Source organism: Parasteatoda tepidariorum, chromosome 5, assembly GCF_982258835.1.
Source record: "Parasteatoda tepidariorum strain Cologne lab strain chromosome 5, Ptep-v5.0, whole genome shotgun sequence".
Taxonomy (NCBI): domain Eukaryota; kingdom Metazoa; phylum Arthropoda; class Arachnida; order Araneae; family Theridiidae; genus Parasteatoda; species Parasteatoda tepidariorum.
The window spans coordinates 120403131-120417953 of NC_141759.1; the positions used below are offsets into that span (position 1 = coordinate 120403131).

Genomic DNA, 14823 nt, shown 5'->3' on the forward strand with positions numbered 1-14823 from the left:
AGCAAGTAAATTAATAGTGAGAACATGATTAAAGAAAACATGCTTGATACTAGTAGTAGTAATATGAATATCAAATCATTTGCAAATTGAACTTATTAATCATTCATAATAAAAGAAGTTATAAAATACATGCAAAATGAATGCACTAAAAAGAATAATAAAAGTAAAAAAATAACTTTTAATTATACACTGCATTACAAAATGTATGTAAATTAGATGCAATTATTTACAAAAACCTGAAGTTTAATAAATTAAACTGAGTTATTTAATAAAAAAAGGTTGTTAATAGCTGATTTATACATAAAAGTGATATATTTATCAAGAAAAACATCAATAAGATTTGATAAATTAATATCAAAACATATAGAAATATCAAATATTTATAAATTACCAATATATTAAAAACCCAAATTGATATTTAAATTAAGATAAGCATTTACCCTAATAATTATAAAGACACAAAAAAAGCTTTTTTTCATTAGGATTTATAAAAAAAAATTTTTTAAAAATTATAAATATTTCATTAAAATATAGCGTTTAGTATTAACAGTTGAGTCAAGTTAAATAACCAAATTTTAAAAAAGAAATACGAAGTTTAAGTATTTTGCTTCAACTGTGTGGTTAAAAATATTACAAAATATATATTGTACTTTTTATATGTATGCCCTGTTACAATTTTGATACAAAAATGTTTATCATTTCAAAGTTATTCAAAAATTCAACTGGAAAAGATGGTACATGTATATTAAGCTCAATATTTTAAAAAAAATCTTTAATTGAAGAGAGAACAATTATGTCATTGTCCTTAGTTTTAAAAAAATGATAACTTTCATATTTAAATGAGACCATAAATAATTCCCAAAATAAAGAATAACTGAATTAAATACACAATCGAAATAAAAAAAAACATCAAATAAAGAAATAATTAAGTAAACTAAAAATCCTTAAAGTTAAACAATAAGTAAAATAATGTATTCTCATTCATAGTATAAAATGCAAATGGCATGCATTAGAAATTCTACAAAACCCAAAAAAGGGAGAAAAATAAAAAGTTAATAAAATATACTTGCTATTTGGTGTTATTTCACTAACCACATCATAGTTCTCATTCTTCTGTTGCAAGATCGACACATAATTCAGCTAAATGTATCTCCATTTTTCCTTCCAGGTGACCCATCTCTGATTCTATGATATAATAACAAAATATATTATTAAATACATTCATAACAATTACATACAGGGTATCTGCTACATTTTAGATTTTCCAATTCTTGACTTTTCATGTATTTTTCATGACTTAACAAAGTTAATGTTTTCGCCAACAAAAGCACAACAATAAATTCAAAAAAGCAGTGTAATAACATTAATTGAAATGATAGGTATAACCAAAACTGTTGCACTTTATAGATTTTAAATTAAAAAAACAGAGTAAAGAAAGAGTTGAAGCAATAAAATAGCTAAAAGAAATACAAAAGTAAATAATTTTTATTTCTTTTTTTCTGCAGAATTATATTCTAAAGATACTTTTCTTGTTCATCAGAAAGAAAAGAAATATTCCACTTTTTTTTTGTTCTCATCTCCTAATAAAAATTGGCCTGTGACTGGCTTGCTTCAGCTAGAACTTTAAATTGATAAAATTAAAAAAATAACAATAAGAATTCTGAAACCACAGAATAAGATAATCACTCTAGAAATGATGTTTTTTCTTTCATTTTTTGAAAGAACACCATAACTTTTAAAGAACAGGATAAAAACATTTTATAATTTAGTAAAATATGACTGAGTGGGGATTTTGTTACAAATTCAGATATTCAGAACACCATGAAATTGGGGGAGGAGGTAAATTCCATTTTAAAAACTACAATTTTCGCTGACCTAAATCCAAGACTTTCCATGATTTTTTTTTAAAAAAAATAATTAATATCATGACAAATTTTGTTCAATACCGAAATTCGTGACTTTCCCTGATTTTTTATGACTTTCCAGGTACGCGGATACCCTATATATAATGAAAAACTATCATTTCTTCTTGCTAGAATAAGCTACTGAATCATACATACGTAAACGACACTAAGCAGTTTCATATTAAACGAGATGTTAAATATGATTTAATTCTTAAACTGATAAGCTACTATACTACTAATCCTTTAACTGATTGGCAGATTATTTCCATTAAGTAACATATAAGAAAAACTGCATTCCGTGCACGAAAGTAAAGGAGCTGTCAGCAGTTAGTTGGCTTTTTTAAAAAAAAATACAGAAATATTTTAAATTGTAAAAAATCATTCAAAAAAATTTTAAAAATTCAAAAAAAAAAAAAAAAAAAAAACAATTAACTGACTGTAGAGTTTGCCAATAAGGGAAACTAAATTGGCTTTACTGTACCAAAGGTAGATGACATAACAAACTCAAAATAAGTTCTGATTCAGTATTGTAAATATGTCTGACAAATAAGAAAAAAATGTAAGAAAACGAAGGAAAAAAATTAAATTTACTTGTATTCAAGAAGTATATGTTTATCTGAAGAAATGAGAAAGAGAAAAAATAAGTTAAAAAGCATATTATTTGCAAAATAACAAAATCTGTGACATTTAGAGAAAATATTGATGTCCTTGATTAATCACAAAAATATGTATAGAAAATATTTTCTTGATTGAATCAAAAAAGTGAACAGCAAATTCATGTTAATATTAGAACATTAATGTATAAATGTATATAGAAGTAGAAATTAAGAAGATTTAGTCACTGGTCTAAAGGACCAATAACTAAAAGAACTGAAATAATAGATAAGTAAGCGATCGAAGCACCCAGACTGCCGGGGCCAGATTCTCAATTGGTCGCCTAAAATGTCTAACATTCAAATGTGGCTAAAAAATTTACCCGACTTGTAAAAAATGCTGTATCCAACCAGCATCACCGAAACATATACTTGATTGTGTCGGAATGTCCAGGGCGGACTTAATTTCCCATCCCCTTCTTGCCATCGACTTTCTGGCAGTAGACTACTTTTTGGAGTTGATCTGACTAATGTCAGATCTATGAGCAAACTGAAATAACAGCGAAACTTCCCTTAACATTGATTACTTGTCTAAAAACACTCAATATTATATAATGGTTTTTACTATTTTATAATGGTCCAAGTCATATTTAAATCACCACTTATTTTGAGCCCTATATATATACACCGAAATTCAAACCTGTTAACCTTTTTAAAAAGCTTTAAATTACCATTTAGACCTCTATTTCAACAATACTAAATTAACACTTTTAAAAAGTTTTGTTTTTAACTGCTGCAAATTTTCTTCTCAAAGCACGGAAAATTGATCAAAGAAAAGAGACAAGTTTTTAGAAATGAAATACAGCGTGGCAAAACTCTCTCGATACTGGGAAAAAAAGTTTTAGGTGGTCTTAAATGTGTGGTCACTTTTTTCATTGATCTTTACAATCAATTCAGAAAAACATGTGATATGAAAAGTGTAGAGAGCCATCAGAATAGTTTGTCAAGTAAGCAGGGATATTGTATGAGCAGAGCATAAAGAAATAAGTAGAAAGGAAATGCAGGGTATCTGCTACATTTTAGATTTTCAAATTCATGACTTTCCATGACTAGTTCCTAGAATTTTTCATGACTTAATGAAGTTACTATTTTCTTCGACAAAAACACAACAAAAAATTTAAAAAAGCGTTATAATAACATAAATTGAAATGATAGGTATAACCAAAACTGTAATACTCTGCATCATCATATTTAAAGATTTTAAATTTAAAAAAAAAAAAAAAAAACAGAATAAAGAAAGAATTAAAGCAATAAAATAGCTGAAAAAAATACAAAAGCAAAAAAAATTTTTCTGCACAATTATATTTTAAAGATACTTTGAAGATACTAAAGATACATCCGAAAAGAAAGAATTACTCCCGATTTTTCTGTTCTCATTTCGGAATTTTAAAAAAATTCGCCAATGACTGGCTTGCTTCAGCTAGAATTTTAAATTAATAAAATAAAAAAATAAAATATATAATAACAAAAATTCTGAAATCCCAGAAGTTTAAAAGATAATTCACTCTAGAAATGATGTTTTTTCTTTCATTTTTTGAAAGAACACCATAGCTTTTAAAGAACATGATAAAAACATTTTATATTTTAATAAAATATAACTGTGAGTGGGAATTTTATTACAAATTCAGATATTCTGAACACCAAGAAATGGGGAGGGGGTATTCTCAAATTCCATTTTAAAAATTAGATTTCTCAGCGACCTAAATCTATGACTTTCCATGATTTTCTTTAAAAAATAGTTAAAATCATGACATTTCATGACAAATTTTGTTCAATACTGAAATTCATGACTTTCCAGGTGTGCGAATACCCTGAAAATGTTACAGAAATTCTTAGTTTATTTGATGTTATAAAAGGTTTAGAAAGATACTAGAAACTTGGACAGTTTTCCACAATATATCACTTAGAAAAAGAAGAAACAATAAATTCTACTTTATATTTTTTTAGAAGAGACACTTAAGTACATATTTCCTTCATGAATGTTTAAGTCCGTAATATGAATTTGAAATTTTATTAACACAATATGGGTAAGATATTATAACTTCTGTCTACTCAATTAAAAGCTGTTCCTTTACCATGAAAAACTCCTTTAACAGGTTGAACTGTTACAAATATAAAAAGCAACTAACTGACTCATTTTAGCTGTAATGTTAAAAAAAGATTAGAACTGGAACTGCCTAAGAAAAAAATGTGTCAAACTATTATTAGAAAAAAATGCTTATGCACATGTTATACTTTAAATGATAATTACATGCAGTTACATAAGCACAACACAACATAAACACAACACATATTAACAATTTAGTTAAAAAATTGTGTTTTGTTATAGTTAAATTTTATCATGTTAAGAATAAAATTCATTTTAATTTTGTGAAAGCACTCTATTACTCCTGGTCTTATTCTTTAATTAATTATGGTGCAATAATATATGGCGGTGAATATAAAACTAATTTACTTCCTTTAATCTCAGTTCAGAATAAATGCTTCAAGATTATTAATCCTCTAAATATAAATAATTCAAGTATAACTACTACCAATATATATACAAGAAACAACCTATTACCATTTCGCAATAATGTATTTTTTTGTATGTTACTTTATTTACACAACAATAAATTAATGTGCAAATTAAAAACTAATGTGTCTGAAAGGAGACCAACTGAAATATATGAGATTCCCCACTTTACAAAAGAAATTTCACGAAAACAGTTTTTTTACTTAGCACCTAAATTATATAATAAATTACCACTTCAGTTGCAAAACATCCAAATATATTCTTCTTTTAAGCGTGCTTTATTTCAATTTGTGATGAACATTTACGATTAAGATCTCTATTTTTCACTTTAAAGGAAGCATTTGATTTCTTATACCAGTCTTGTAGCAATCCAAATGAATTTCTTATGTTACCTTTGTTATTTTTGATATAGCATCATGTATTTTTTTTCCTATTATTACAGTATTCAACAATATATGTCTTATTATGAGCAAAATAATTTAAGATTGTAATATCCCCCTTCCTTTTTTTCTTCTTCTTTTTTTTAAATTTCTATTTTAAATTTATTGTATTACCAAACCAGTAAAGCACTTGCACAGCTGTCAAGATTGATTGATCAGTTTCTCCCAACTAGCATTTCTTTATTTTGTTCATTGGAAAAGCAGATGTTTTTACTTTTCAATTTCACTTTATTTTAAACAGCTTTAGGAACAGATGTGTTTTTTGACACAGATTTATTTATTTTTTTATGCTTTTTTCAAATTTTTAAACGATAAAATATAGTTACTTACTATAAATAAAAAAATTCCAAATAAAAAGAGAATATGACTGATTTTTTGTCTCGTATCAATAAAAATTTCTTTAAAAAAAAGTTTAAATTTTTTTTTAGGTAGGATTAAACGAATTTCGGGTCCTGCCGGATTACGGGTTTCCGGATTAGGGGTCCCATACTGTATAGCAAAATGCATTTTGATTGAAAAGACAAATGAATGATACATAGCTATATTTACAACATAATTGAAACTCTGTAAAAACATTGGAAGATGCTATATTATTAAGAAATTTTTTCTTTATCAGCTTCAGAAAATAAATCAGCAAGGCAAAATATGAAAATATTATATTTTTCGCAAAGCACTCTATTAGAAGATCAACAAGCCTGTCTTATATATCAAAGAAGGTAAAATATAACAAGGTAGGTTTAGTTTCACAAATAGTTAGGGAGAGCTAAATGTAGAAAAAAATTTCTTTTCAAAATCTATAGCCTTACATAGTTATTCAACACAATATCTATCATACAGTAGAGGATTAATTTTACATTTATGGTTGGTTTTTACCAGGGTTTGTTGATTTAAATCAGCTTGATTTAAATCACAATTTAAATCAAATGATTTTTTTAAAAAAATCATTGATTTAAGTCAACTGATTTTTTTTATGTATATTGATTTTAAAAGTTAAATAACAGTGTTTTAAATTATTGATATTTTTATTATTTTCATTTTTAGTTTTAAAATTTATTTTAAATAAATTGCTGCATTAATTAATTTTAGTTAACGAAATTACTTTCCTTCTTGGTGTGTGTTAAATTCCGACACATTTGAAATTAAATTTTTAAAAATCTTTCGATTCTTGAGATTGAAAGTACAAAATAAAGTACACATTTAATGCTATCTTAATATAGACTTGCATAATTGTAAGTAATTAATAAACATGAATTTTTTTAAAAAAAAAATGCAAATAATGTTAATTAAAATTCTACCTTTTGATTGAAAAAGCATGGAATTAAAATTTACATTATATTTTATTGGTGGGAAATGTATATTTCTAAAGCTTGAGGTTTTGTTAATAAGAAATTACTCTTGTTTTGACTCTTTTTATAATTTCAATAACAGATGGCGCCAGTGGTACTGTTAATCAAGAAATATTTTGTTTTTGTTATTTCTTTCCTTTTTTTAGTTTCAGTTTAGATTTATTCATTATGTTGGTAGATGAGTAATATTTATGTTTGGCAATATGGCCATTGAAATTTCAATTACTCATTTATAATTCAATGAAAAATATTTCAGTGTTATCTATAAATCATGCTCTGATAATCAATCAAAGAAATAAAGTATATATCCAGTAAGATTTTGAAACTTATTTGTTGTGCTAAGTTGTCATAATTTTCATTTTCCCACATTGTATTAGTTTCTATAATTTTAATGATATTCTACTTAATTCTTATGATTTTTCCATTATATAAGTTTATGATTTATTTAAGATTCATTCCAACTCTAATACGCCAAAAATAGAAGAAAAAAATAGGCTAATGAATTCAGATATTTTTTTCCTGATATAGTGTCATTCCTCCCTTTCAAAGTCAATTTGAAGCAGTAGAGTTATTAACTGGTATTTTTTTCTCATAGTAAGTTTACAGTACCTTTGACATTATCAGATTTTCGATAAAGAAATTTTGCGAAAAAAATTCGAATGAATACAGATTTTTAATTTTTTTATTTTTTATCTTAACTTATCTATTTTGACATAGGATTAAAATAAAATATATTTTTATATAAAAATACATAGATTAAATATTTATTTATTTTTTGATAAATGACTACATTTGTAAACACAATCAGTTACATTTATTTTGCTGTATTAAAAATCAAGATTAAAAAAAATCACAATTTTAAATTAAAATTATGGTTTGCTAATTGAAACTTTGTTTTAATAGTTAAAGAACAGGGGTCTGTCCAAGCCAAATTTACTACCGTTTAGCGGTACCTTCACAAATTTAACTTTAGGAAAAATGGTAGTTTCAGAAAATACTGTTTCTTAAAATTTTATTTCTGTGTTTCGTAAGAAACGATAAATCCATATTTTTACCATACTTTTGTGCTGATTTTTTAATATAATTTTTAATTTTCACAAATTATGTCTAAATTTTCACAAATCTCTCAGAAAAACCTAGACAGACCCCTGAAGTATTCTTCAAAATCTCTATTTCATTCTCTATTCAATCATGCATTTGTTTCAAAATGGTTGCTATGCATTCAAAGCTATGTATAATAATGAAAAATTATTTTAGTAAGTTAGAGCTAGTAAAATATTTTTATAATATAGTTTTAATATTAATTTGATTTTGATTAAACATTTATAAAGTTTTTTTAATCATAAGTTAAAAGTTCTTATAATATATTTGAATAAAAATCAAAAAAATCTGATTTAAATCCAAAAAATCTGATTTAAATAAAATCACGAACCCTGGTTTTTACACTGATTGGAGCAACTATATTGTTCACAGTAAAATATAATAACAAAAAAAAAGATTTACTTCCTCAATTGCTTAAATAGCATAAATAATTTAGGAGCAATCCTTTAAATGTTAATTGAGAAAAGCACTTAAAAACAGCAAATCATTGAATAAAATATTAATTGATGATTTAAATAACTAAGTAAGCAAAATAATAAAGTTTAGTTATAAGTAGTGCTTCAAAATTTGGCCATACTGAAAGCAACATTATTTGTTTCAGGTAAACTGATATAAGTTAGCTATTAACTAAGTCTAGAGCGAGAAAAAAAAAGTGAACTGGGGTATATTAGACAAAGTCTAAGAAGATAACCAAAAAACAAATTTGCAAGTGGATTTTAAACAACAAGCTAAGTTAGATTAAATTATAAAGAAAAGAATAATATATTTACCTAAAATGAGTAATTTGGTTTTCGAGCAGTATTTTTAATTGTTCCTTAATATCGGCAAAAAAATCTTTCTCTTCAACAGTCACAGTTCCAATGCCATCTGGCTTTAGGTAGAAAATAACTTTTACTTTTTTAGAATATTATTTTCGTACAGCACATATAATATTACAATAAAATTAGTATACTAAACTATTTATAATACACATAAATTTGTTCTTAGCATTGATACAATCTTCATAATAAGCTATGAAGTGTATTTAAAAATGGTTACTTGCTAGTTAAGTTTCACTTAAAAAATTAATTAACAAAAATTGTTTCTGATAAATTTTTCTGATAAAATGAAATGTAAAAAAAAAACTGATTATCAGAGAAATGTTTAAAACAAGAATACAGTTTGTATAAAAAAAAAAGTTTGAGATCTTTTTTAATATGTAATTTATACATTCATGTCGCACTGCTTCATACAATTTAAGCTTTTCAAAATAATTTAGGTAAGTTTTGACATTATTTTAGACACTGAACAAACCATCCAAATGTAATGCATAAGTAGAAAAATTATTTTTCAAAATATGACAATTTATTTTTATGCAAAGTATTGAATGATAATGCAAATTTTAAATTAAATTGAAAACTGTACTATTATGAATGTAAATTATTTATTTTTCTAGAGATGATTTTCTATTTTTACCACCGATTTCTAAATAAGTTTTCAATATTTAATAAATAAGCACAATAAAACTTTGCTGCAAAAAGAAGTTTAATTAGTTGAACAACTTTTCAAAGAATAGTTAAACTTTTTGTAAAAAATTCGTTATGCTGCAATTGTTTTCTACTACTTACCTATGCAACTAAAACATTTTATTTTATAAAAATCTCAATAACTTTAAAAGCCATAATTGTTGGAAAAAATAATATGAAAGTTGTGGATATTTCAGTTCAATATTCGTTTTTAGCTAAATATAATTCATGAAATAATTTTAATTAGCTTCTGGATAATTTTGTATTTGTGAAAATAAAAATCACTTAAGACCAAAATAACATTCAATGTATGTATTATAGAATTTTTTAAAAAAAAGCTATTACAAAAGTGATTAAAATAATAAGAATTAAAAAAAAACATAGCAGGATCTGCAACAACTTATTATACGCTACTATTCTAATAAACCAATATTGTCTACATTTTTTAAGTACTCTAAACAGATCCACGCTTTAATATCAAACAAATATAATATAATTTAAGTTAATTTTATTATGTAAAAATTATCAGAAGATTAATTCAAAAGAGAAATTTAAATTATGCATAATTAAGATTAACACTGAATGATCAAATGTGATACAACATTACATTACATGTGATACACTGTATCAGATATTAACTGCTGATAAATATATTTTTACTACAACAACATTAATCACAAAATAATAATTCCAAGTCACACATAACAATAATATGAAAGAAACCCCCCAAAAAAATTAGAATAATATCAAATATTTCAATAAATAAGAGTTAAAAACAAAAACGTTTTTCCTTATAATCCAATAGATTCTACAGAAAAATTTTACTTCTCTTAAAGTTTTAAGGTATAAATTTAAAGAGAGATGGGTGTTTTTTTTTCTTCCAAAATATTTTGTCATTTAAATACATGATATCAATCTTTTAACACTTATTAGGTAATAATATGAACTGTAAATGTATTAATTTAATATTTCTTTAAAAAAACATGAGTGGGATAAACAAAACAATTTTAGGTTGATGTCTTTTCCATTCTTTCCAATTATGTTTCAGTACTTGGCAATCTAAACTTACATTACGAACATGAGGACAGACTCCAACAAGTGTTACGCTCGATCATGCATGTGTATTACAATTGTTGAATGTCTATTTGTCTTGTATTGTATGAATGTGTGTACATATCAAATTTAATTAAAATCGGTCCTGTAGTTCTAGAGATAATCGACCAAGTCTGCAAACTCTCTTAATTTCTTACACCAGTGTATAAACAAAACAAAAAAGTAAATGCATAAAAGTGAAAAACAGATAAACTAACTTGTCTACTAAGAGGGTATCACAGCAATCACAACGATGGCGATAAAAAGTAGAACAATTATGACCCAATAACCTATAATCAAATAAACATCTTATAAGTTTGTTTGTTATTACATTAACATTTATTACATTAAAAAAAAAGCCACCAATGAGACAAGATTTTTGATGCTTGATAAAAATCATTTAAACTAAAAACTAATTCTCAATTTTTGAATCCACAAGCAGTAGAGCTGGAATAGTTTTTCAAACTTTAAAATTTTTTAATTCCAAGCTTTTTCTTCATATGGACATTTTGAGAAATTATCACAATAAGTGCAGATGGACAAGACAGTGGATGTAATCCATTAACAACAGTTATATACACTGAATGCATATGACAATGAAGTCTTCAAAAAACAACCTTAAGTAAATAATAATTTGTACAAAGTGATGGGATTTTATTCGATTAGTAGCTTCCCTTGAAATTTCCAAATCATTACTTGTTCCTAACCCATTTACATCTAAGTGTATTACAAAAAAAATTAAATAAATAAAATTTTAAAAAAATACTCCAGATAAAAATTTTCTGAATATCCACACTCATATCAGTTGAGTATACCTTGGTGGAAGAAAAAACGCATCTACAAAATTTTAAAAAGTACCTTAACCAGACTTTAAACATTTATTACAATACAAGATATTATAGAAAAAAGTGTATTACATTTTTATACAACAAATACAGTTTCGTCTGGACTATGGTAACGATGTATAACTATTTCAAGAAGAGGTGTGGGGTGGCTGTTTAGAAGAAAAGAGGAATTTTTTTCTTCTGTCTGTTATGTAAGCCCTAGAGTGGAGAGAAGCTACCCTCCTTGAAATGTGCTTTTCTTGTTTCCATAGCAGCAGACGGACTCAGGCTTCATGGCAGGGGGAGATCTTACCGTAGACAAACTACACCTAATCGAGATTGTTTTTCACACATTTTCTATTCTGCAAAAATGAAGCTCTTGAATTGGTTAGTTCACAAACAGTAAATATGTGAGGAAGGACAAATTCGAATATTTTTCATTGAAAAGCTATTGACTTTTTTGCTTTAAATTTTGTCACACATATTTTTAGTTCTTATATGCTTTTAAATTCTTCATGTTTTGGTATTAAAATTATTTTAAATAAAATTTTTGAAGTAATATATTAGTATGAGTAATATATAAGTAATAATATAAAGTAATATATTAAAGCATTAAATTTGGCTACCACTAAGAATCATAAAAGTTGGCACAAGCATGTAAATCACACAGCTGTGGATTCCTCTGAATTTTCCGAAAGATTATATAGTTATATTGAAAATGGTATGTTTATGTTTTTCTATTTTATTATTGGCAATTTTATATTGGAAAATAAGGAATTCTAGCTAATTAAAAGACTTTACTTTAGAAAAGAGCTTTATTTTAATTTTTCCAAGTTTGCAGTTTCTCTTTTTCAGGTTCTTAGTAAAAAATTTCATTTTCTAACCCTGATTTCCTTAAAAGTTTTTCAGGAAAGGGAAGGAGTTATTTTTGCAATTCAATAATACCTTACTCTTATGTAGATAGGTTGTAAGGGGTTTCTCCGTTTAGAATATCTAATTAAAATGCCATTTGAGTTGACATAAAGTTTTTGTACCAGGGTTGCCACAGAAAAAATGTTCAAAATAGCTGCTTTTAGTAGCCTAAAGCATGAAAATAGTTGCCTAAATAAGAAGAAATATTCCCAATAATATGACTAAAATGTAACTAACTGACTTAATTGTCACATACCATGATCCATTTAGCCAAGTTGGTGGCAAATATGATAATTTTTATATAAATGTTGGTGCTCTAGCACTAAATTTTTATATCAAAAAATGAGTATATTCGTAGAAATCAAATACTTTTATTTACTAGAAATCATTCAAAAAAAAAATTTTTTTGAAAAAAAAAACACTCTTTCTAAAAAATGTTCCCTTTTACCAATAATTGATTTAGCATATATATATATATATATATATATATATATATATATATATATATATATACAGTGAAACCTCGTGTTATGGACACTCCTGCAAAACGGACGCCTCTCAATACGGACATATTTTTAATTCCCCTGGAATCTTCTATGAATAAACTATTACGTACATTCTCCGCAAAGCGGACACTCGGACAGTCATTTTGGTCCTGAAACGTTGTTTTTTATCTCTACAAACCGGACACTACTTTTTCTAAATAAATTGCAAGATAAAAAAATTCAACTTTTCACCATTTTTAAAGCATGTAAATAAAACTTTTTGCCTTATCCATAACTAAAAATATTGTTAAGCTATTTCACCAGCGAAAAATCAATCTTTCTCCTGTCACCTTGCCTTATCTTTGTAAAGAAAGGAGAGAAAATGGTACTGCACTCCTGAAATAATTCTGACATCGGCATCTTTTGATCTTTTCATCTGGACCACACATGTTATGAGACCCCTCAAGTTGAAATTACTTTTCTCAATGCTTCTTCCCCATTGAAAATTTCTTTAATTTTCTTATCAATTTGAAGACTGTATTTAACACAACTGGGGTAGAAAAAAAGAAAACAGAAGTATAATCTTTGAGAAGTTTATATAAATGAAACATTTATTCAGACACTTGATAGCTGATCAATTGTGAATAATCATCTCCATAGGTCCTCATGACTTACAGGTATGCATTACTTTTTTTTCTGTGAATCATAGGAGGTTTATTTTCCAAGAAGGTATTAACCATGTTCCCTATCAAATGATAAGTAGGTGTAAGGGGATGTGAACCTAATAATTGAAACGGACTGAGGACAGTACGCTCCTATTTGGTATCATATGTCTAACTTGAGTATCTATGCTAATAGGAAAATTATATTTATTTATCTGTAGCTACATCCGGAATTATGTATTTATATCAAACTTCTTTATATATTCTTTTTTATCTTTCTTATTGTTTAAATAAATATTCTTGTAGATATTATTTAATAATTTCTACATCTTTGAGAATATTCAAAAAACAATTTACGGTGTTAAATTTCGTTATTAGGGTACCCTTCCCGTAAACGGACAACTCTCATAAACGGACAAATTTTTTGGTCCCATGAATGTCCGCTTAACGGAGGTTTCACTGTATATATATATATATATATATATATATATTGTACAAAGTGATTACACAAACTGAAAATTTGTGCGCATTAAAAAATAATGACTCAAATTTGCAAATCAAAATTTTCAACATATTTTATTTTTTAAGAACAAAAAAATCATTGTCTTTAGAAGCTTCCGCGGGCCACAGATTATCAACCCAATTTATAGTAAAAAAAACATAGGAGTATAGAAAAGTCTCTCAATAGACTCCTTTCCCCAAAAATAGTTGCTTTTTTAACCATTACAGGCAAAAAAAAGTTGCCATAGTCGCCTCAGGCAGAAATCGCATTTTAGTCGCCTGTGACAACCCTGTTGAATTCAATTTAGATTGTTAAAGATTAGAACAGTCAAATCATGATATAGTTTCATGTTGAAATTTCAACTCTTAAGGGTCATTTCTTCTCTTAATAATTTTATAAGCTATTTCTTGAAAGGATATTAAGAAAAAGATTGTTTCAAATGAATATACTCCAGAAGCAGTTATGTCAGATAAAAACCTGTAAAATTGGAACGCTAACGAAGCATTATATTAAAGAGTACTTATTATATTAGAGAGAAGCATTATATTAGAGAGCATTATATTAGAGAGAAGCTTTATAGCAAAGCTAGTAATAAATACTGAAAGAAACTATGTTGAATCTATGTGTAATATAAAGCATTTAGATATATGTCAAACTTAAATTTAATTCACTGGTAGAAGTTATAAAAAAAAGTTGAAAACTCATAAAAAGTTAAACAGGGCAGCCACTCAAATCAGGTTTCAAATTTCCCTGATTTTTCCAGGTTTTCTAGTAAAAATCTTAAAATTTCTAGGTCAGCGTGTTTTTTTTTATTTTTTTTTTTTAATCTCATAAAGTGAAGGTGGGTGTACAAGAAAATCGTCAATATTATAAAGTATTTTA

General features: G+C 25.9%; 1 protein-coding gene across 17 annotated transcripts in view; it reads right to left on the reverse strand.

Moving 5' to 3' along the window:
* LOC107446870 (syntaxin-8) overlaps window positions 1-14823 on the reverse strand; it is a 49750-nt gene that overhangs the window by 10494 nt on the left and 24433 nt on the right. For 6 of the 17 annotated variants that reach the window (XM_071184871.2, XM_071184854.2, XM_087164983.1 and 3 more), the window contains exons 6-8: window positions 10774-10846; window positions 8730-8830; window positions 1071-1185 (exon numbers count right to left, since the gene is read on the reverse strand). In XM_071184871.2, coding sequence (XP_071040972.1) covers window positions 10782-10846 — 65 coding nt within the window. In that variant the 3' untranslated portion in view covers window positions 1071-1185; window positions 8730-8830; window positions 10774-10781. Of the gene's footprint in view, window positions 1-1066; window positions 1186-8729; window positions 8831-10773; window positions 10847-11473; window positions 11743-14823 lie in introns of those variants that run through there. The other 11 variants (XM_087164985.1, XM_087164980.1, XM_087164990.1 and 8 more) reach the window with 7 other exon arrangements.